The sequence below is a fragment of the Parastagonospora nodorum genome (assembly GCF_000146915.1).
Source record: "Parastagonospora nodorum SN15 chromosome Unknown scaffold_11, whole genome shotgun sequence".
Lineage (NCBI taxonomy): Eukaryota > Fungi > Ascomycota > Dothideomycetes > Pleosporales > Phaeosphaeriaceae > Parastagonospora > Parastagonospora nodorum.
The window spans coordinates 401,397-422,122 of record NW_001884559.1 but is presented as its reverse complement, the minus strand read 5'-3'; the positions used below and the strand labels follow the sequence as shown (position 1 = coordinate 422,122).

Below are 20,726 nucleotides of genomic sequence, written 5' to 3'. Positions count from 1 at the left end.
CGCAGGAAGTCGGAAGGAGCAGTTCGAGCACCGATTGGCTGACAATATATTGTTCAATGTCGCTTTGAACACACCATTGACTCTGTCGCATTGCACTCTCTTCACACGACAGGACAGACTCTTAGTGCAGCTTCAGAAGCTGCAATTCCGCAAGATGGCTCCCCAGGTATGCGTCATTCTTCTCTCTGTCCCGATTGCATGCGCGAAGAACTGATCGTGTGCGCCTGTGTGTAGTTGGTCGTACAGCCGTCGCTGGACACAATTCGAGAAGTCCTGGCTGCAGCAGTCAAGTCACCGAACCCGCCCAACCTCGTCCCCGTATTCTCCTCGATCCCAGCCGAGTTCCTGACGCCTTCGAGCATTTACCTCAAGGTTTCCGCGAAGTGAGTGCGTGACTCATGCCATGTCGACAAAGGACACGTGCGGCAATGTCTGCATACTACGATGTAGACTGCAGTTACCAGCTATATGTCGATTGGCAGTCGACAGAGTGCTGACGCATACGGGCAGGTCAAAGTCGAAGCTCGGATTCCTCTTTGAGAGCGCCGCGACCACAGAGACGATAGGGAGATACAGCTTTGTCGGCACAGGTCAGTGGCCGTCTCAGAGTGTAAAGACATGGCTTACGGCTCTGCAGACCCCCGAAAAGTGATCAAGACTGGGCCCGGTCATGGCGAAGAAACCGACCCGTTACCAGGCCTCGAGAAGGAGCTCGCGAAGAGCAGAGTCGCTACGATACCCTCCATACAGCTGCCTCCAATGACTGGTGGTGCAGTTGGCTACGTTGGATATGATTGTGTCAAATACTTTGAGCCCAAGACACGGCGAGATGACATGAAAGACGTCTTGGGCGTACCGGAGAGCTTCTTCATGCTTTTCGATACTCTAGTTGCACTGGATCATTTCGCCCAAGTCGTCAAGATTATAACATATGTCAAGGTCCCTGACAGCATGGACCAGCTAGAGGAAGCATATGAGCAGGCCAAGACCACGCTCAGACGGTATGTGGCGATACTCAGGGACCCTCATGTCCCCATGCCAGAACAAGGACCAATTAAGCTTGGCAACGAGTATAAATCCAACATTGGCCAGGATGGTTACGAAGGCCACGTTAAGAAGCTAAAAGAGCACATCAACGTAGGCGACATCATCCAAGCCGTGCCGTCACAACGTTTTGCAAGACCGACTTCTTTACACCCGTTTAATGTGTACAGAAATCTGCGCAACGTTAATCCGTCGCCGTACTTGTTTTTCGTAGATTGCGAGGACTTCCAGATTGTCGGAGCAAGTCCGGAGCTATTGGTTAAAGAAGAACAAGGCAGGATCATAACGCATCCCATTGCCGGAACCGTCAAGCGCGGCAAGACGCTACAGGAGGATGCTGCGCTGGCTGATGAGTTGTCCAGCTCACTCAAAGACCGGGCCGAACATGTGCGTTTTGTATGCCATGCGACGTCAACGTTGAATGCTTACATGAAGCTAGGTCATGCTGGTGGACCTTGCCCGGAATGACGTCAATCGCATCTGCGACCCACTGACCACTCGCGTCGACAAGCTCATGGTGGTGCAAAAGGTACGCTCTCCGTCATTGGATGTTATGCGTCAGTGAAGGAGATGGCCTAGTGCTGATTTTCCAGTTTTCACATGTCCAGCACTTGGTTTCTGAAGTGTCAGGGGTGCTGCGCCCGGGCAAGACGCGCTTCGACGCCTTCCGCTCCATTTTCCCTGCAGGTACGTCACAAGCCCCAACGGCCGGTTTGGTGCTCAACGTAGGACAGGGACTGTGAGCGGCGCACCAAAAGTGCGCGCCATGGAATTGATCGCTGAACTCGAGCGAGAGAAGCGCGGCGTGTATGCTGGTGCTGTTGGCTACTTTGGCTACGGCAACGTGGACGGCGACAAGGAGATTGAAGGCGCCATGGACGTGAGTTTGAGTTTGGCTGTTTTGGTCCTTACAGGAGGCTGATCTGTGCAGACGTGCATCGCGCTACGGACCATGCTCCTCAAAGACGGCATCGCTTACCTCCAAGCAGGGGCAAGTAGAGCGAAATCTTGCTTTTTGGCGAGGTGCTAACGATTGGCCAGGGCGGCATTGTGTTTGATTCAGACCCGTACGATGAGTGGATGGAGACGATCAATAAGCTAGGTACGTTCTTCAATACTTTCACCGCCGGGGCGAGCGATTGTCGACTGACCGCTGGTCTGCAGGTGCGAACACGCATTGCATCACCTCAGCTGAAGAGAAGCATCTGGCCGAGCAGGAAGACGGCGAGGGCGGCGCGGACGGGGATCTCCAATAGAGATGACTGGACGGAGACGCACAAACACGTATCTCTTGTGTGGCTGGGTAAAGTACAGCCACAGGAGGCTGAGGTGCTGGGGGTGTCTAGCATGGTCATGGGCGCAGGCTGATAGGCAGAACCACTTCGCGAGCATGGATCTGGAACTAGATCGATCTGTGCTCGCGCGGGGTGGGAAGTTTGCAAACATTAGGAAAATCAGGGCAAGGGGCTGGGAACAAGATGAGAGGGCGAGGCTCCGGGCAGCTAGAGCACGGACGCCATTTACACTATGCGAACATCTCAAACCTCAGGCGCTGTTTGGTGGCTGCGGGAGCAAACAAGATTTGATTAATTTATCGTCTTTTGCCGCGGCAAAGTTGTGCCATGTCAGCGCGAAGAGAAATTGTTGTCTGTTTCGTTTCACAGGCGGCCAAGGTCGGTTGTGCGAGGGTGAAGGACAGGATGACGAGTGGTACGAGTGGTGCAGCGTTGCGAGGCCAACAGTGGTCGAAAGCAGGCGCGACCCGACTGTCGATGCATCCTGCACCTCTCCGGCCATGCATCATAATCGATTTCTTGGAACTGGGAGTGACGGCTCGCTATCGCTAGCGCATCTGGCCGGGCCAATGAATACCCCGGTCGCACATCCGGTACCCCTGCCGCGTTCAGCACTAGTGCAGAGAGCTACCAGCCTCTCCCAGCGATTGCCAGAGCAGCTCCAGCCCAGCAAACAGGTAATTGCGGCTACGATTGTTTGCACGCGCGAGATATAAACCCCCCCATCCGCCTCTCAACCTCCTCACCCAGCATTCATCCACGCACATCAGCAACCTTGACCAGCTCGCCACCTAGCATCATCCTTTCAGCACCTAGTCAACATCACTTCACCCCTTCTCCACCAACCCTCAAGATGAAGTCCTTCGCTGCCATTGCCGCCTTTGCTGGTGCCGCCGCTGCCCAGAACCTTGGACAGTGCGCTGTACGTTGATCTCCACCGCGCTCAATGCCATCCCTGGCCAAAGCTAATTGTAACAGCAACTCTGCGTTGGCAACATGGCCACCATTGCCCAGTCCCAGTTCCAGTGCGCTCAGAACGACCCAGGGCTGCTTCTGCACCAAGTCCAACTGGGCTTACGGTATCCGTGACTGCTCCCAACAGGCCTGCGGTGCCGAAGAGTCTGCTGCCGCTGTTAGCTACGCCGCCGGCATCTGCCAGGGTAAGTCGCCCACAGACCCTGCTCCCATCTCTCACTCACAGTTTCTCCAGGTTTCGCTGGCGCTAGCAGCGTCCCTGCCGCGCTCCCCATCCTGAGCTCTGCTCTTGCTACTCTGCCCGCTGGTGCCAGCTCTGTGGTTGCTTCAGTTACAGGTTCGCTTGCTTCTGAGGCCCGCAGCGCCGTCACCACCGTTCCCCTTCTTGCCACTGTTACGAACTCTGACGGCTCTGTTGCGACCACCACCACTGGTCTCAGCACTGTCTACGGTTCGCTAACTGAGAGCGCAGCAAGCCAGGCCTCAAGCATTGCTGCCTCGGCCAGCGGTGCTGTCAGCTCCGCTGTTGCGTCTGCCTCGTCTGCCGCCAACTCTGCTGCGTAAGTCTTCCTCTTGATCACCTGCTCGGCATCTCTCTAACACCATCCAGCTCTTCTGCTTCCGGCGCCGTATCGTCGCTCCTCTCCCGCGCCAGCTCCGCAGTTGGCAGCGCCACCTCGGCTGCTGCCTCCTCTGTTCCTACCACCGGCGGTGCATCCATCGAGAAGGGTCTTCCCGTTCTCGCTGGTGTCGGTGCCTTTGCCGCTTTCTTCCTATAAGCGCATCGCACCCCCCCTACCCTAGGTCGTCGCTTGGCGGAGTAATGTGCATAATGGAGAGATTGACGGAGCGATGACGCGAGGCCTTGGATACCTTAATTGGTGATGCATCTTTCTTACCTTCTTCACGGACACTACGGAAAGGCATCATGTTTACGAATCATGCGGAGATGTCTTGAACAGTTGATACCCTCGAAAATGGGATGGATATGGGCTCGGTGGCCCTCAGCATTGGCGCTGGTACATAGAAAATGAATCAATCGTAATACACTCATCTGAACACTTGCCTCTTCCACCCGTTCTCGTCTCTCATCACCACCTTCCCCTGAACTAGCTCTTTTCATCCGCGCTGTGCAATCACGATGTGAAACACGCAACTGTTGTTGTCTGTACCACGTGGTATCAAGCGCCTAAAGCAACCGCGTCCTGTCGTGAAGTAGTTACGGCCACGCTACCATCACACGTGGTGCGACCCAACGACGAAAAACAAGGAGTTGAGCGCACATGGAGTAAAGCAAGGGCAAGCTATGAAGTGAGGTCGAGTTTAGGTAACCTCCCGTGCAAGCCACGCGTTCTTGGCATCCGCGCATCCGCGCATCTGCAGATCCGGGAGAGCAAGGAACGCGTGCGTGCGCTGACATGCATCTCGCATACCAGGTGATCCGAACCGAACTCGGGTCCCTGGCTGGACTGCGCGCACGGATGCGGATGCGTGCGGGTAGAGAGGGTTGTGCGACGTTGAGGTGGATGCGGAGCGGAGAGGAGCGGATGGGATGGGGGGATCCTTGTTTGTTGGGTGAGTGAGGGCGAGGCTGGAGGGGGCTGGGGATGGAAGCCGCGGAACGAGAGTGTACTATGTGTTATGGTGAGGGGTTTTGTTCTTTGGAATAAATGTGTTGCAACGTCGGGTGGGTCGGATGGGAGTGGCAGTGCTCGACGCAGCGTTGGTAATGTTGGTGCCTGGAGGTTGCCTGGTGTTTGCCTGCTAAGGCAATGACAGCGCACGGTATAAATGGATGGTAGAGTATCTCTTTTTTACTGCTGGTTATGTTTCTGCATTCTTCATCCAAGCTGCTTTGCAAGTCATTATACTCAACTTGTTGCTCGTCTGTCTAGTCCGGCGTCTGTTCGTGCTTCATCGCCGTCATGCAAATCAAACTGCAGCGTACTGTTGCCACGAGTGATGATGATGTACCAGGCCGTGACAAGTTGCGTCGTGAAATCGCTGAGTTCATCGACGAGACGAATGAAGCTGCAATCGCGCTCTATACAATCAGTAATGTCTGCATGTCTTTATTTGGTGCTGGGAAGTTACAACGTGACATTTCAAGCAAACTCATGGCTATCTCTACTGCTCTAACGTTGCTGAGCGTGCTCCTGGATTCGAAGTCCGAGATATCATTACTGTATCTTCATGATCTTGAACTGTTATCGAAGAGCATTGACACCTGCCGACCTCTCATTCATAAGATCACAACATCTGCAGAGAGCCTTGACTCACATCTAGTGGATGAACCACGATCCGAAGGCGTTGGAGCGCAGGCAAAGTTCAATGCGTTCAACCATGGCGAGGCGGAGGGTCCTTTGCGCACCTTGGACGATTGCCTTCGTGTACTCATGGGGATGATCATGACAGCTAGAGCTGAGCGTCTTTCTCACCGTGATACATTGTACGTATACAGTGGCTTATATCATTCAGCTGCTAACACTCTTTCATAGGACTGATAGTGAATCATCCGAGGCGCTTCGCTTCCACCTAGCCCTACTACACAATGAGAAGTTCCCAGAGTCGACACAACGAGGGCATTTCACCCCAGGGAACATAAATACCTCTCCGCTCTCCCAGTCTTCTCCGTCCTACAAACACTCTCCGCTCTATCAACCCAATCCCTTGTGCATTCAACAACCAGCCTTCCCTCCACCACAACCCCAATCCCCACTCTTCCCCCATCTCGGCGCTCCACTATCACTCCAAGAATCAACACACACCCCACCAGCCGCCACCATGGACAAATTTAAAGCCCACATGGAAGCCTACATCCTCCGCCCCCAAGTCCACTCCATCGACAACTCCTCCATTATGACCTACGCCATCGAACCTATCCACCTCGAAGAAGGCGACATGCGAGCCCACGTCGCCAAGCAGCCCTCCATCATCGAGACCGTGGCGCAGCTTTTGCCAGACCAACTCCGCATCATTCAGGAACGCGTTAGGAAGCGCAAGGGCGAACTTGTGTCGGCGCTGTTCGGAGCAGATGTTGATTTAGTCACGCAGATGGGCACGTTTAGGACGAAATCTGTGGTGTTTGTTGCTAAGACTAGGGCGGAGAAGATAGATGACGGCTTGGAGGTAAAGCAGGAGGGCAGGCAGTATCCATGCTGGGGAGCAAAGGTTGTTACACCTGCCCCAACAACATTCCCGTCCTCGTTCTTCGGTATGCCATTCGCCAAAACCAATGCATCCGCACCACCGCCCCCTGCGCCTGCGCTAGGTTTCCCCACTACTGCCATGTACCGCAACGGAAGCAAGTCCCAGGTCCTCGGCGGACCTGGCTTCTTGAAAGAAAAGGACGGACCTGTCGGGCCATACATGCAAGAGTACATGTCCATCTCCACCTTGGGTGTGTACAAAGATAAATCCTTTGAAGAACTTCGGGTCGTGGATTACAAGGCCGGACGCACCAAGGACGTTGGTGTCAAGCCTGCCTTGAAGCCAGCTTTCTCGTTCGTAGAGAAGACGGATAGTGCGAAGTCCGTGGGCTTGTTTGGCCAACAACTCGGTACTGTACCGGGAGCTGCAGTCCCGTGCTTCTTTGGTCAGTCGACATCTATCCCGACTCCAAGCTTGTCCGGTCAGACCAAATCTACCCCGAAGCCAGACTCTGTCGGTCAACCCGCATCTACCCCGGCCCCGGGCTTGTTCGCGAAGCTTACTCCCCCTACGTCAGCCTTTACTTTCGGCCTCAAGTCAACTCCCGTGTTGGGTGGTCTAGGCGACAATAGCAGCACGCCACTTGCATTTGGGGGCCTGTCCAGCCCAAATAGAGACTCATCAGTTACTGAACTCACGAAGCAGCTGAGTACGATGGACATACTACGCCCCGCGACTGACCTCCCTTCACGATCCCATCAGCGGGCATATGAGGCACTTCAAGACCTTCCTATTGATGAGAGCGTGAAGGCGTCTAATGCTACGATGCTTGAGCGCAAGGAACAGGCTGAGCGCAAGAAGCATTCGGAGCGGAAGTACAAGGCTGAACAAAAGGAACAGGCGCAGCGTAAGGATTATGTTGAGCGCGAAGCCGAAGCCGAGCGCAAGCAGAAGATGAAGGCGAAGGACTTCGACCCAAACTACGAGTCGGAAGAGGTGTGGTCTGCGCGATACGAGCGTCTCGAGCACTACCGTACTGGTGATGCTAAGAAGCCGCCGAAGATTCCTGAGATCGTCTACGCCGTAGATAAAGATGGTGTGGCATGGGTACGACCGAACCCACCGCCTGCTGACTTGGCCAACTCGTTCGCTGAAATGGCGCCTGTGGCTTCGACTAACCCGTTTACTGCGTTGGCGCGCGTAGCTTCTGATGCGTCCACCGCTTCAGCTTTCCACATGTTCAGTACACCGGTGAAGGACGGCGCTGCTAATGTTCCTGGTCTCGGAGACGGCAGCAAAGATGGTGGTGCTGGCGAGGGTGATGGGAAGAAGAATAGTGGCAAGGAGCAAGAGATTGTTGGGGAACAGACTGAGAAAGAGTAGGATGCGATAGATTGGGAGGATGATGGCGGGTGTTACCGTTTTGATGTGAAAGGAGAGTAGGGAGTTTGAGTAAGATGGCTATATCTTCCTACTGAAGATGAGTTCGTCCAGAGAGTGTACAAGCAGGCGATTACACGTAGTGTAGATCAAATGACGTCTACCGTCTATATCGCCATGTTTCATCGGAGCTTTTCTTTCACAGATTGTCGTGCAAATATGTGCTGAATCAATGCCACGATAAAGTGAACTTCTAGCTACATATCAACCGCCTTCGTCCACACCTAGAAAATTAGAGGGCATATTTATATCCACTTACACATACTTTACTGGGCAAGTGGGTTGATCGGGATCGTAAAAGTGAATTCATAACATCGCGGGCCTTTCTGGCACTCCGCTTCTAGACACAACTACCAGCAATAACCAAAGGAAATTCGTAACAGAAACCAGCCGCCTCCCTTACCACTTGATCTTCCTATCCCACCCAATATACTCCTCAATAATATCCCTATAATAATCCTTCAAATCCTCAACCTTCGGCACCTCATCACTCTTGCTATACAAATCATACGGATTAAACGCCCTGACCGCCTCCAACATGCGCTCATCCTTCTCGTTCATCATCCACCGATACGCATTCTCCTTGTGCCAGGGGTAGAAAGAATGATACCTGATCATCGCCAGCCCCTCGTCAGGAATCGTCGATTGATCCTTCATAATGTGGTACAAGTACTCGTCGTGGCCCCACGACAGCATCACGTTGTCCATGCCGCAGCCAGGTGTGTAGATGCCGTGCTCAGTCGAATAGATCTCGTCCGTGTAGTCTGGGTTACCCTTGAATGTGTCCGGGTAGATGATGCGCTTGTCGAACGCGCAGCCCACGGGGAACGTGTCGCCGACGACGTCCCATTGGCCTTGCGCTTCGTAGAAGAATAGCAGCTTGCCGAGATCGTGGATCAGCCCGACGAGTTGCATCCAGCGCGGCTTGCCGTCGCGGCGGATGGCTTCGGCGGATTGCAGCAGGTGCTCGATTTGTGAGAGTGATGTGTCTGGGTCGGATTCATCGATGAGCGTGTTGAGCTTCTCCATGGCTTCCCAGATGGTCATCTCGGCGCGGGTTTTCGCGTGGAAGGAGTTTCGGGCTTTGAGATTGTAGGCGACGGTTTGCTTCTCGTGTTGTTCGCGGTAGAAGTTCTTGACGCGGTCGCAGGCGTCTTCGTATTGTCTGAACTGTGTCTTGTCTTTCTCGGCGTCGAATTGTGAGGCTTGGTAAATGTCTTTCTCTTCTTTTGTGGCAGTGCCGTTCTTCACCTTCATCGCTGCTTTGAGGACGTTGACATCGTCGATCATGTCTGAAGTGGCCTCGAGAGCGGAGCCATCGCGGTGGTTGTTGAAGTCTTCGGCCACATTGGGCGTCTCGAAAATCGCGCCTGGTGCCATGCTGATGTATGTATATGCAAACTCTGGGGTATCTCTCTAAAGAAAAAGGGACGAAGTGAAGTCACAGCACAATGCGTAGAACTATGTGAGGCGAAGAAGATTTGGATGATGGAAGGAACGATCAAAGCAAAGAACGACAGATACTTATCCTCAACACCCCGCAAATCTACTCCACCACGGAGATGCCATAACTAAGTACCACCCTCCAGACCGATGAAGCGCCAGCCTCTCAACGTCAGCAGATTTCTCACGTCTCCATGCCCCAAGCCTCGTATCCGCAACAGTGGGCTCAAAAGAGGCAAAAGCACGACACGAGGAAATTCTAACCGCCACCATGACACGATCTGGTGTTCTGGAAAAACGGAGTCGAAGCATAGTGTCCGTTGTGGTGGTCCCTGTGGTTGGATGAGATCTGCTAGATCTGGGACTAGCAACGGGCTTCCCATGTTGGTGAGAGCCGGATGGCGTAACATTCCCCATTTCTCGCTCAAGTAGGAAATTCTCGCCGCTGGCTAAGGGACGCAAACCTCGTCAACGTTGAGATGTTGGCGGAAGGGTTGCTGATCATGCGGAAGCGCTGCATGGTGACGGCGGAGCATGCTTCGGTCTGGACTTCCCCCGACACAGACCGTAAAGGCGATGGCGTCCGCTGGGGTCGTCGTCTCCAGTAAAATTTTCGTGGGGCTCAGCACTGCGACCCTGAAGCTCGCCCGAAGCTATGCCGGCGGGGCACGTCTGGCGGGGCAGTCTCGGTTGTCGGAACAATTAATCTCATCAATCACAGATGACGAGACATCTCTACGCGTACAGTGAGCATGGATGGGTAGAGTGGTAGTGGTAAACAACCCCACTACATATACATGATAGCCCGCCATGAATCCCGCCCTTTCTAAATTCATCCTGAAAGCGACCCCTGACAGCATCTTGAACCCTTCGCCCGACATGAACACTGCTATTCCTCTCAACACTGGCGCGACCATCCCTGCCCTGGGACTGGGAACGTGGCAGTCTGCGCCTGGAGAAGTGAAGAAGGCCGTTGTGCATGCGATTGAGTCCGGCTACAGACATATCGACTGCGCATTCTGCTACCAGAACGAAGATGAGGTCGGCGAAGCACTCCAAGATGTCATATCGCGCGGCATCGTGAAGCGCGAGGAGCTCTTCATCACCAGCAAGCTGTGGTGCACATTCCACACTCGTGCGGAAGAAGGACTGCAAAAGAGCTTGGACATGCTCAAGACACCATACGGTACGCATTTGTAGCCTCCCCACAGTCCACTCTCCAACCTAGCTTACATCGTATAGTCGATTTATTCTTAGTACATTGGCCTGTCCCCATGAACCCTAAAGGTATGTATCTCGTTCCGCATCCTCAACATGCGCTGATAGTGTCGAAGGAAACCACCCGCTCTTCCCCAAGCTCGAAGACGGCTCCCGCGACATCGACCACAGCATCACACACATCCAGACATGGCAGAACATGGAGAAACTCATCCAGTCAAATCCTGACAAAGTCAAGGCCATTGGTGTCGCAAACTACTCCGTCAAGTACATGGAGAAGCTCCTCGCAAAGGCGACCATCGTTCCTGCCGCCAATCAGATCGAGAACCACCCACTTCTGCCCCAGCAAGAAGTCGTCGATTTCTGCAAATCCAAGGGCATCCATATCACAGCATACAGCCCATTGGGAAGCACAGGCTCGCCCCTGTTCAAGGATGAGGGTATCTTGGAAGTTGCGAAGAAACACGACGTCGGTCCCGCTACCGTGCTTCTGAGCTACCACCGTTAGTTCTACTTCCCCTCAATTCCCTCTACTCTACTGACAATGCACCAGTTGCCCGCGGCGCTTCCGTCCTCGCTAAATCCGTGACTCCCTCGCGCATCGACGAGAACCGCAAACTTATCCAGCTCGACGGCACGGATATGGAGAAGCTGGAGAGCATCCACAAGACGAAGGGCATTACGAGATACGTGTACCCTCCATTCGGTGTCAACTGCGGGTTCGCGGACAAGCCTGATGGCATCGATCTGAGCGGCTGACTAGATGTCGGAAGTAAACTGTGAAGGAAATGAAAAAAGAATGAGACTGTAGCTATACCCAATGTCTATAACTGTTTACTGAGCCTGTCTATCTTCAAGCTTTTCTCGCTGCGTGAGAGTCAACTCATTGAGGCCTTAGGGGAAGACCGGCTAAGAGATCCAGCTCCAACAACCACTAACAAGCACGACATATCTCAACTCCAACCACACCCTTACTTCTCCCTCCTCTAATCCAACCTCTCTCTCACCCTCTCAATCTTATCTTCGATTTTCCCTACCTTCTATCTAATTGCATTGATCTCTGCACGGCGTTCCGCAAATTCTAGCCTTGCTTCACGATCCTCTTCGCGGAGTTGCCTGATCGTCGCTTCCTTGCACTCTATTATAACAGCTATGCGTTCATGCCATATTTCGTGTTGTTCTTGAACTTGGCAGCAATTTCGGCTGGGGTGCGGGTTATCTGCGCGGAAGTGTGGAGTGGGAGAGAGATGGACGTAGTGGTGTTGAGGGCAGGGACGGAGAAGGTGATTCGAAGGGACATGGTGATGTTTGTGTGATGGTAAGGGTTTGCTTAGGAGGTTTAGATGCTGAGAGGGAGAAGTGGATTCATTGAGCAAGCGGAAAGCAAATTTCGCTCCTCTGCTACCGCGGTTGTGATAAGTGTAGTCGCACTTAGTGTTCCGCAGGTTTGCCATGAAGGCATGAAGTTTGCACTCGACATTCCACATCTTGTATATACATTATCTAGCAATAAACCAACCCTCACCTTCCCATCCACCCTCCATCAACAGTAACAACCTCACCACTAACATACGCACTCGCCGCACTCGCCAACCACACCACCACGCCCTTGAAATCCTCCGGCTTCCCCCACCTCCCCGCCGGAATGCGCTCGAGTATGCTCTTCGCCCGATTCTCATCCTGAATCAGCGCCGTATTCATGTCTGTCGCAATGTACCCCGGCGCAATCGCATTGACGCTGATGCCCGACTTTGCCCACTCGTTGCTCAGCGCCTTGGTCAATTGGCCGACGCCGCCTTTGCTCGCGGCGTACGCGGGCACGGTGATGCCACCTTGGAATGTGAGCAGTGAGGCGACGTTTATGATTGAGCCGCGCCGGGATTGGGGGAGGTCGGCGGGTTGGGAGAGCATGTGTGCGCCAACGTCGCGGCAGAGTGTGAAGACGGATGTTAGGTTAACTTGCAGGACTGATTGCCAGTCATCATCGGGGAATTGGTGCGCTGGGTGGCGTTTTTGGATACCGCCGCAGTTGAGCAGGATGTGGATTCTGTGGCCGTCTTTGAGGATTGCGGGGACGAGGGAGGAGACGGAGTCGTTGGAGGAGAGGTCGGCGGTGTATATGCTAGCTTTGCGACCGAGTCTCTCGATGGCTTGCTTAGTTTCTTGGTTCGACGTATCGCGCTGGGTGGTTGTTAGTCTTGTGAAGTTCGTACGGAAAGTTGAGAGTTGGTACCTGGACAAGGAGAATGTCTGCTCCTGCTTCTGCCAGCGCAATTGACATGGCTTGACCAATACCTCGTGTGCCTCCTGTGACGAGTGCTGTCTGACCCTCAAGGGAAAATAGCTGCGGCACGGTCGTCATGTTGTCGAAATACTGCTCAACTGTAAGTGTTCGGAACTGTGTTGTGAAGGTAGATTGGCTTTAGGAGCACGATAGAATAAGCTGAGGGCTACAATATGCCGACCCAGAAGCTAGAAATTCCAAAGGAACCACCAGAAGATTCCAGGAAAGGGACTGAAGTTTGCGGGACTTTTTATCGGCACAAAACATCGATGCTGTTCTGATCACTCGGAACGCACTCGGAAAGCTGCCCCGCCTGACGTCGGCATTTGATGTCCCACCATTCAAAGGCCGAAGCAGCAAATGTCCCCATATTTTGCTGGGGAAAGACGCGCCGAGTGGAGGCGCGATAGCTATTCGTAGTGGCTTGTGACATACTGCGGAATGACTGAACAACGCCTTCGTTCGCTTCATTCCTCCTTTGGTTCATTGTAGCTGTTGTAGCTATACTATACTTTTTCTGTTTCATACCCACAGCTTCGTTAAGCACACAGCCTAGATCAAAGCTGCAGAAGGATTTATATCTCGAGATTGATTACAATGTCGAATGATATAAGCCCAGACGTGTCGCAGGGCAAGCGGCAAATTCGCGCATCTGTCCTGCATGGCGCGAAAGACTTGAGAATCGTCAGTCCTGTACCTTTTGAACCATGACCTTTCTAACTTCAATCCTAGGAGAATCGCTCAATTTCCCCACCAGCACCGACGGAACTTCAAATCAGTGTTCGAAGCACAGGCCTCTGCGGCTCAGACTTACACTACTATCGACATTACCGCAATGGCGATATCATCGTACAAGAGCCCATGTCTCTCGGACACGAGTCCGCAGGTGTCGTAGTCGGCGTTGGATCAGATGTTGAGAATTTCCAAGTTGGAGACAAGGTCGCATTGGAAGTCGGACTGCCTTGTGATACATGCGACAGATGTAAAGAGGGGCGATACAACATCTGTAAGGGGATGCGGTTTAGGAGTAGTGCAAAGGCATTTCCGCATGCGCAAGGAACGCTGCAAGACAGAATAAACCATCCTGCTGCTTGGTGTCATAAGTAATTCAAGCTCACTGAGCAGAAGTATGTCATACTGATTGGACTAGGTTGCCAGAAGATATGTCCTTGGACCTTGGAGCACTACTCGAGCCGCTAGGTGTAGCAATCCAGGCATCGAAACGAGCACAGCTCGCGCCGGGCGCAACAGTATTAGTCTTCGGAGCTGGTGCTGTAGGCCTTCTAGTGGCAGCTATGGCGAAGATTTCAGGCGCCAGCACAGTTGTAATAGCGGACATAGACGAGGGAAGGGTAAATTTCGCAGTGGAGAACAAGTTCGCGCATCGGAATTTCACGGTCCCAATGAAGCGGGGCGCGACAATAGAGGAGCAGCTGGATATCGCGAAAGAGACCGCTGCAGCAATTGGCAAGATAACGAAAGAGAGTGGTGGCGAAGTTGGCGAGGTTGATGCTGTGTTTGAGTGCACCGGTGTTCCGTCCTGCGTCCAGGCATCGATTTATGTGAGTATTGAGGTGTATTTGCCACAAGAATTTTTACTAACAATACATAGGCAACGCGCCCGGGTGGTCGAGTCTTACTGATCGGTATGGGCACGCCCATTCAAACACTCCCAATCTCCGCCGCAGCTCTTCGCGAGGTCGACATCATGGGTGTTTTCCGATACGCCAATACGTATCCCAGCGGCATCGAAGTGGTGTCTAAGAAGGGAACAGATTACCCAGATTTCGCGAAGCTTGTCACCCATAGATACACTGGCTTGGAAGCGGCCGTAGAGGCATTTGACATGGCTGGCAAGACCAAAGACGACAAAGGAAATCTGGTTATCAAGGTAGTGCTAGAAACAGGTGAGGATAAGGCAAATCTGTAGAATAGAGGTGTCCCAAGTTTTTGGTATGCCCAACAGGTCTGTGTCGAATTCGAAACGAAATTATACCTGTGGCATCGCTGCGAACGACTTCGTTCAGAGAACCAAACATGAGTCAAGTAGACTTGCTACGATGTGTGGAATTCGGTAAAGTCGCTTACAATTGCCTTGCTAGATTCCGCTGTTTCTGCACCAGATGCCGTCATGCTTCGGGAGATGCGCTTTGTGCACTATAAGCTAATTGAGGAATGCGTTCGCAGTTGATGCCGCGCGGGAGGCGATGAATGATCTTGGAGCGGAGGAAATTTCCCCATACGTCGATCTCCAAAATGAAGACCGGGATGCGACGCGACTCCACAACTCGACTCCACACAAACTCAACACCGTGCTTGGAGACATCACGATGTTTAGTACGCGTCTGTGATTTACTTGTTGCATCTCGTGTCTCTTCCGGATCTGGAAGCTAATGCCACTGCTGAAATAGCAATGCGGGCATAATCGCCATAATTGCTAGATAACACTGAACGGGAGCGAAGAGTCTGTGTCCACAATAGGCTTTGGGATGATGTCGTCGATGATGTTGCCGTCACAAGTGATGGGAAAGGAGACGGGTCGATCGGCATCTCGCACCAAGGGCTGGTTGGACCCTGATTGGAAGCTATGGCCACGGCGGTGTACGACGGATCTCCTTGAGAACGCAACACTGCGTCTGCCTTCCCTCAACCTCTTGCCAGGTTTTTGTTCAGTTTTACTTCTCAAGGAGCACCCGATTGAGTACCTTCACCATGGCCCCAACTCTTCGTAGACTCAAAATCGCCGTATCTGGCCTTGGGCGCATGGGTGCTCGCCATGCCCAGCACTTCCTACACCGCACCCCAAAAGCCGAATTAGTTGCTGCTTTTACGCCGGCGGACAGTGAGCTAGTATGGGCAAAAGAGAATCTCGAGCCGTGGGGTGTTAAGATTTACTCTGACTACGACGAGATGCTGAAGCACGAGGGACTTGAAGCAGTGTGTGTTGCGGTCGTGACTACAGCACATGCAGAGCAGAGCATCAAGGCAATTGAGGCAGGATTACACGTCTTGTGTGAAAAGCCATTGAGCACAAAGCTGGACGTCGTATGTATAATGTCTTTCCAAGATAGATTGAGACGACGCACTAACATGATTACAGTGCCAACAACTCCTTGATGTTGCCGCAAGTCACCCGAAGCAAAAGGTCATGTGCGGTTTCTCGCGCCGCTTTGACGCCTCCTACCTATCCGCATACGCCCAGACCGTAAACGGTTCCATCGGCCGTCCGACCATTCTACGCAGCCAGACTTGTGACAAGTACGACCCCAGTGGCTTCTTTGTCGAGTATGCTCAGTTCTCCGGCGGCATCTTCGTGGACTGCAATATCCACGACGTCGATCTCGCTCTATGGTTCTTCAGCGCGGAGAGCAAGATCTTGCCTAAGGTCAAGAGCGTCATTGCGTTCGGCGTCACAGCTGTGGAGCCCGATCTCGCCAAGCACGGCGACGTTGACAACGGCGTTGGTGTCGTTGAATTCTATGATGGTCAAATCGCCTACTTCTACAGCTCGCGCATGAACCCGCCAGGTCAGCACGACACGACAGAGATCATCGGCACAAAAGGCAAACTTAGTGTCAATGCCAACCCTACAACCGGACTACTGGAGTCGCACTTGAGCACCGGCATTCATCGCGACATTCCACAGAACTACTACGAGCGCTTTGAGCACGCTTTCGTGGAAGAGGCTCGACAGTTCACAGACGCGGTTCTGGAGAATAAGGAAGTACCAGTCGATCTGACGAGCAGTATGGAGGCCGTCAAGATTGGCGTTGCGCTACAGGATAGCTTGAAGAGCGGGAGGAAGATCGCCTTTGGCAGGGACGGTAAAAGGGTCGATGAGGATGGACAGGCGAAGGCGAGGTTGTAGAAGCGTGCTCCTACACTGGCACGGAAAGTTGCCAACCAAATTTAAAGATAGAGACTGTCTAATTGTAGCCAGCAGTTGATCATTTGATGCTTACGTAGGAGGTAAAGTCGGGTTATTCGACCACAAACCCGGAAACGAGGACTGCGCTCCGCAAGCCCTAGTGTACAACTTTTCAGTGAACGTCAGTGATGCCACTAATACTTTCCCTTACACATGCCGCCTACCTCATATATTGGAGCAACACTATTGCCTTCCACAAGTTCATTCTTTGCAGACTACTTGCATGTATGTGTTGAGCTAAAAAAAAGTAATCCTATTCTGTGTGTGAAGCTCTTCAGCCGCATAGACATGCCATCAAGTATGAATTTTCAAAGGCTTCTTATCTAGCGACGGGTGTGATACGGCAAGGCTGAGCCAGCCATAACAGGCATTGCTGAGTCAGCTGCAGTTACTCGAAGTCTCAGCCTGCTCGACACAGGCTGCACCTTCTCTTCAGAATAACCCCACTTCCTTCTCATCGACTCTCGCAGTACATTATGAGATGGCTACAACTTTGCCATTGAGAGAACACGATCCTGCCAACACTTTACTGCGTCCCGAACGAGAGCCTTGTCCAGAGGGATCAGTACCGCTCCATCAGCTTTGCGATAGATGTACGCACTTTGTCGAGGAATGGGATATTGTGAATTGGAAGTTGGGGTCTGGCAAATATTGGGCCGATTTCTGGAAACGAAATGATCAAACAAAAGAGGAGAGTACAAAAGACACCATGTCTACAGAGGTGAAAGATTACAAACTTTGCTATGTTGAGCATCTTTTGCAATCGCAAGGCTGCTGTCATCTCTGCATGATCGTGCTCTCTTCTCTGCCGGAAGAATCAAAGTCAAAGCCGATGGCCATGGTGATCTTGTCTGCGGTCCCCATGGATGATTATGGGATCGACAGCTTTCCGTTAAGGGTTCAAATAGGAGAGACGGAATCAGAATACTGCAAATGGGAAGCCTTCGCCAGTCCCTTCCTCTTCTTGAGAACTCACAACAGTTTGTCGCGCCCTTCAAGCTGTACGAAACTGACTGATCGAGGCGTAGCTGGACAGGAAGATATGTTCGACGCCCCAAAACTTGTCCACAACGTGCCGCAACGCTCCACTGACAATCTGAATCAAATTAAACAATGGCTTGAGGGGTGCATTCAACATCATCATAAATGCAGTACTTGGAATACCAGTTACGGATCAAATGGCAAGTATCCAACGAGAATTATCCAGATTACCTTGGACGGTGTGAGGCTGGTGAGTAATACATCAACAATCCGAGACTTGAAATACTTCACTCTAAGTCACATTTGGGGCACGGAACCATCACAACAGCTACGCTTGCTCAGTTCCAGGGTGGAAGAGTTCGAAAATGCCATACCACTTGACGAGCTTCCACGAAACTTCAGAGAAGCGATTCGCATCGTCCGTTATCTAGGCTACCGTCACTTATGGATTGATTCGATCTGCATCATACAGGACTCGGTGTCTGACTGGACAGTAGAGGCTGCAAATATGTCTGCAGTGTATAGTAATGCAGTCTGCAACCTTGCGTTTGTGCTCCCACCTACAATGGGATTTGATCAAATTCGGGAGGACCCCAGATGCTCAACCCCTTGTATCATTCGACGGGGGCATTCGAAGGCTAGCTATATCTCAATATCACCATTGAGAGACACTTCTGCAGCTCGTGATCCGAAGGGATACGTGTGGCTAGATCGTAGCAGTTGGCCCTGGTCGTCCCGAGCCTGGATCTTTCAAGGAATACCTCTTGAGCCGACGTACCATCATGTATGGACATCAGAATCTCATGTGGGAATGCTCAGAGACGTTTTCTGATGAGCTTCTCGGATCATGGGTTCCAAATTACGCTCAGAACTACCACCTTCCTTGGTGGCCGAAAGAAATAGTTAGAAAATCACACCTCTCTAATGGGATGAAAATCCTAAACGGACATTTGTCGAGCTGGTGGGAATTGGTAGAAGATTATCGAAGTCGACATCTATCAAAAGCGAGTGACAGGATCATGGCTTTTGCAGGAGTTGCGGAGGCTTTTCAAAACGTATATGGGCTCACTTATCTTGCCGGCATATGGAAAGAGTCATTGCCGTACGATCTATCTTGGTCAGTCTCTGCAACTGGGCTACGCGGAGACTACACAACAGTTGCACAGGATGCGGATACCACATCGACGCCTTCATGGTCGTGGTTCAGATTCACAAGTTTCAAGTCTGGCAACGCTCGACTTCATCACAATTACCCGAGGTATTACGATACAACTCTGTTCAGCGCTGAGATTTTACATTTTCAATGGGTGGGTCAGCCGCCAAACCTGTTGCCGCAAACATTCTTATACAATTTCTCTGGTTTGCGACTGAGTGTCAAGTTGGCTTTGCTTCCAGCAAAGCTACATAAACAGGATATTTTGAGAATGAATTGGGAACAGCACACTGCTTATGCCAAGAGCTTCGCCCCAGAGGGGCGGAGTCTTTGTTATACGGAGTTTGAAGAGCAGGTCAAGTCAACATGCAGTGATCTCCATCCACGAGGTTCAAGTATTGAATCTACAAGTCTTGAATATCGCTGCGACCATTCTCAATACGAAGAAAGTCCACCGGAAAGCGTTGTTCTGGCTCTTCTCGTTGAAGAACTTGAAAGATCTTTCGGGTTTCCATCAGGAAGGACGACCGAGGTGTACAGGATGACTGGAATAGGTCTCGAGCCCGGAGAAAAGCATGGTACGTGGAGGCGCGTCGGTTCCTGGAAAGGCGTAGTCGAGGTTCAGTACTTTGGAACTACACTGTCCATTGAGCACGAAGGTAGGGCAGAAACTGGCTACCTCAAATCATTCAAAGGCTTTGGCTGACGACGAACAGAACCAGACACCGACGAGAAAGACCGGACTTCTTTGTTTCTGCGATTCAAGGGAGTCAACATGGAGACCATAACGTTAGTCTAACTGTCCTTAAAACAGTATTGAGCAACACCTGACTACATCAAAGAGCTGGAATCAAGGCACAAGGAGTCTTTCTATCCGCACACTCCGTTTTTCCCTCCACCATGGCAGCCACTAAATGAAGGCGTAGCTTTTTGATTCATCAATCCCAAAGTCCTACTCCTCCAATATCTTGCCCTTTTCTATCCCTCAATGCCCCTAACTCAACCGTAAGAATGCATGTCATGGATCTTCCCCACTGGTGCTCCTCATGGCTCCAACCTATCCCCAATTACCATTCACTGCACCAAACATCTTGAAGCAAACACCTGCTTGTGAGGGTACCAAGGCTACCAACATGCATAATCTCTAGCTCATCAAGCGTCTTTCTTTGCCACTCAGCCAGTATGTCCACTCCGAATTTCTCTGTTATCGATGGATAGCTGTCGTTGGACAGGCAAATGAGCACAGCAACGACCTTTCTAGGAATGTGGTTCAGGCAAAGCCGACATACGTGCCTATCATGCACACATTCAAACACCTGAGTCTCACGTAACAACAGCAAGCAAAAGCACGTTCGGAAGAGTGCATGAAGTCATAACATGTCAATTCGTATAAAAAGGAACTCCCACGCCTCACTCCTCACGGGCCCATATCTCATCCCAATCTCGCGCAAAATGCCAATAGAAGCAATGAACTGTGCAGCCACACGCGTCAACCACAAAGTCGACGTCTTTTCCCTTTCCATGTAATGTACAAGAACAGATTATGTAGCCCCAGGGAAAACTAGATGGCGGGGGAGGAAAAGCGTGATGCCCAATGCGCCGGTGAACGATGAGAAACAAAAACCAATAAGCGCACAAAGACCGCCCGCCCATGGAGCGCTGGAAACAGGATGGGGTACTTGGAAAGGAGATTGGGTTAGGATATAAGAGGTGAGGAATATGGAGATGAACGCCGCGCTTGTACAATGATGTGGTAGGAGAATGCCGCACCCCGGGGTCTAGATGTGAACGCAGATGCAGGAAAGACAGCGAAAG

The 20,726-nt window shown here is 52.1% G+C and overlaps 11 protein-coding genes across 11 annotated transcripts; 9 read left to right on the top strand and 2 right to left on the bottom strand.

Moving 5' to 3' along the window:
* Positions 1-618: 618 nt before the first annotated feature.
* On the top strand, positions 619-2,300 carry SNOG_07479 (hypothetical protein; the record flags this gene model as incomplete). Its single annotated transcript, XM_001797761.1, is given in 8 exon segments — positions 619-1,001; positions 1,020-1,431; positions 1,484-1,564; positions 1,638-1,731; positions 1,779-1,924; positions 1,976-2,035; positions 2,086-2,146; positions 2,209-2,300. The coding sequence occupies 8 exon segments, from the start codon at positions 619-621 to the stop codon at positions 2,298-2,300; spliced, it is 1,329 nt and encodes a 442-aa protein (XP_001797813.1).
* Positions 2,301-3,088: 788 nt separating this feature from the next.
* Positions 3,089-4,373, top strand: SNOG_07478 (hypothetical protein). Its single transcript, XM_001797760.1, has 4 exons — positions 3,089-3,261; positions 3,318-3,499; positions 3,550-3,874; positions 3,925-4,373. Exons 1-2 carry the CDS (start codon positions 3,193-3,195, stop codon positions 3,426-3,428), a joined length of 180 nt encoding a protein of 59 aa, XP_001797812.1. The 5' UTR covers positions 3,089-3,192; the 3' UTR covers positions 3,429-3,499; positions 3,550-3,874; positions 3,925-4,373.
* Positions 4,374-5,239: 866 nt separating this feature from the next.
* SNOG_07477 (hypothetical protein) lies at positions 5,240-7,847 on the top strand (the record flags this gene model as incomplete). Its single annotated transcript, XM_001797759.1, has 2 exons — positions 5,240-5,702; positions 6,091-7,847. 2 exons carry the CDS (start codon positions 5,240-5,242, stop codon positions 7,845-7,847), a joined length of 2,220 nt encoding a protein of 739 aa, XP_001797811.1.
* Positions 7,848-8,303: 456 nt separating this feature from the next.
* Positions 8,304-9,284, bottom strand: SNOG_07476 (hypothetical protein; the record flags this gene model as incomplete). Its single annotated transcript, XM_001797758.1, has 1 exon — positions 8,304-9,284. The coding sequence occupies one exon, from the start codon at positions 9,282-9,284 to the stop codon at positions 8,304-8,306; it is 981 nt and encodes a 326-aa protein (XP_001797810.1).
* Positions 9,285-10,157: 873 nt separating this feature from the next.
* SNOG_07475 (hypothetical protein) lies at positions 10,158-11,421 on the top strand (the record flags this gene model as incomplete). Its single annotated transcript, XM_001797757.1, has 4 exons — positions 10,158-10,533; positions 10,590-10,634; positions 10,682-11,068; positions 11,119-11,421. 4 exons carry the CDS (start codon positions 10,158-10,160, stop codon positions 11,322-11,324), a joined length of 1,014 nt encoding a protein of 337 aa, XP_001797809.1. The 3' UTR covers positions 11,325-11,421.
* Positions 11,422-11,715: 294 nt separating this feature from the next.
* Positions 11,716-12,927, bottom strand: SNOG_07473 (hypothetical protein; the record flags this gene model as incomplete). Its single annotated transcript, XM_001797756.1, is given in 3 exon segments — positions 11,716-11,875; positions 12,091-12,762; positions 12,779-12,927. 3 exon segments carry the CDS (start codon positions 12,925-12,927, stop codon positions 11,716-11,718), a joined length of 981 nt encoding a protein of 326 aa, XP_001797808.1.
* A 500-nt stretch (positions 12,928-13,427) lies between these two features.
* On the top strand, positions 13,428-13,956 carry SNOG_20085 (hypothetical protein; the record flags this gene model as incomplete). Its single annotated transcript, XM_001797755.1, has 2 exons — positions 13,428-13,533; positions 13,582-13,956. The coding sequence occupies exons 1-2, from the start codon at positions 13,447-13,449 to the stop codon at positions 13,954-13,956; spliced, it is 462 nt and encodes a 153-aa protein (XP_001797807.1). The 5' UTR covers positions 13,428-13,446.
* A 296-nt stretch (positions 13,957-14,252) lies between these two features.
* Positions 14,253-14,779, top strand: SNOG_07472 (hypothetical protein; the record flags this gene model as incomplete). The annotated part of the gene is made up of 2 exons (XM_001797754.1): positions 14,253-14,411; positions 14,462-14,779. 2 exons carry the CDS (start codon positions 14,253-14,255, stop codon positions 14,777-14,779), a joined length of 477 nt encoding a protein of 158 aa, XP_001797806.1.
* Positions 14,780-15,561: 782 nt separating this feature from the next.
* SNOG_07471 (hypothetical protein) lies at positions 15,562-16,717 on the top strand (the record flags this gene model as incomplete). The annotated part of the gene is made up of 2 exons (XM_001797753.1): positions 15,562-15,894; positions 15,950-16,717. The coding sequence occupies 2 exons, from the start codon at positions 15,562-15,564 to the stop codon at positions 16,715-16,717; spliced, it is 1,101 nt and encodes a 366-aa protein (XP_001797805.1).
* A 769-nt stretch (positions 16,718-17,486) lies between these two features.
* SNOG_07470 (hypothetical protein) lies at positions 17,487-18,189 on the top strand (the record flags this gene model as incomplete). The annotated part of the gene is made up of 3 exons (XM_001797752.1): positions 17,487-17,849; positions 17,945-18,008; positions 18,101-18,189. The coding sequence occupies 3 exons, from the start codon at positions 17,487-17,489 to the stop codon at positions 18,187-18,189; spliced, it is 516 nt and encodes a 171-aa protein (XP_001797804.1).
* A 351-nt stretch (positions 18,190-18,540) lies between these two features.
* On the top strand, positions 18,541-19,825 carry SNOG_07469 (hypothetical protein; the record flags this gene model as incomplete). Its single annotated transcript, XM_001797751.1, has 3 exons — positions 18,541-19,489; positions 19,628-19,700; positions 19,726-19,825. 3 exons carry the CDS (start codon positions 18,541-18,543, stop codon positions 19,823-19,825), a joined length of 1,122 nt encoding a protein of 373 aa, XP_001797803.1.
* Positions 19,826-20,726: the final 901 nt, after the last annotated feature.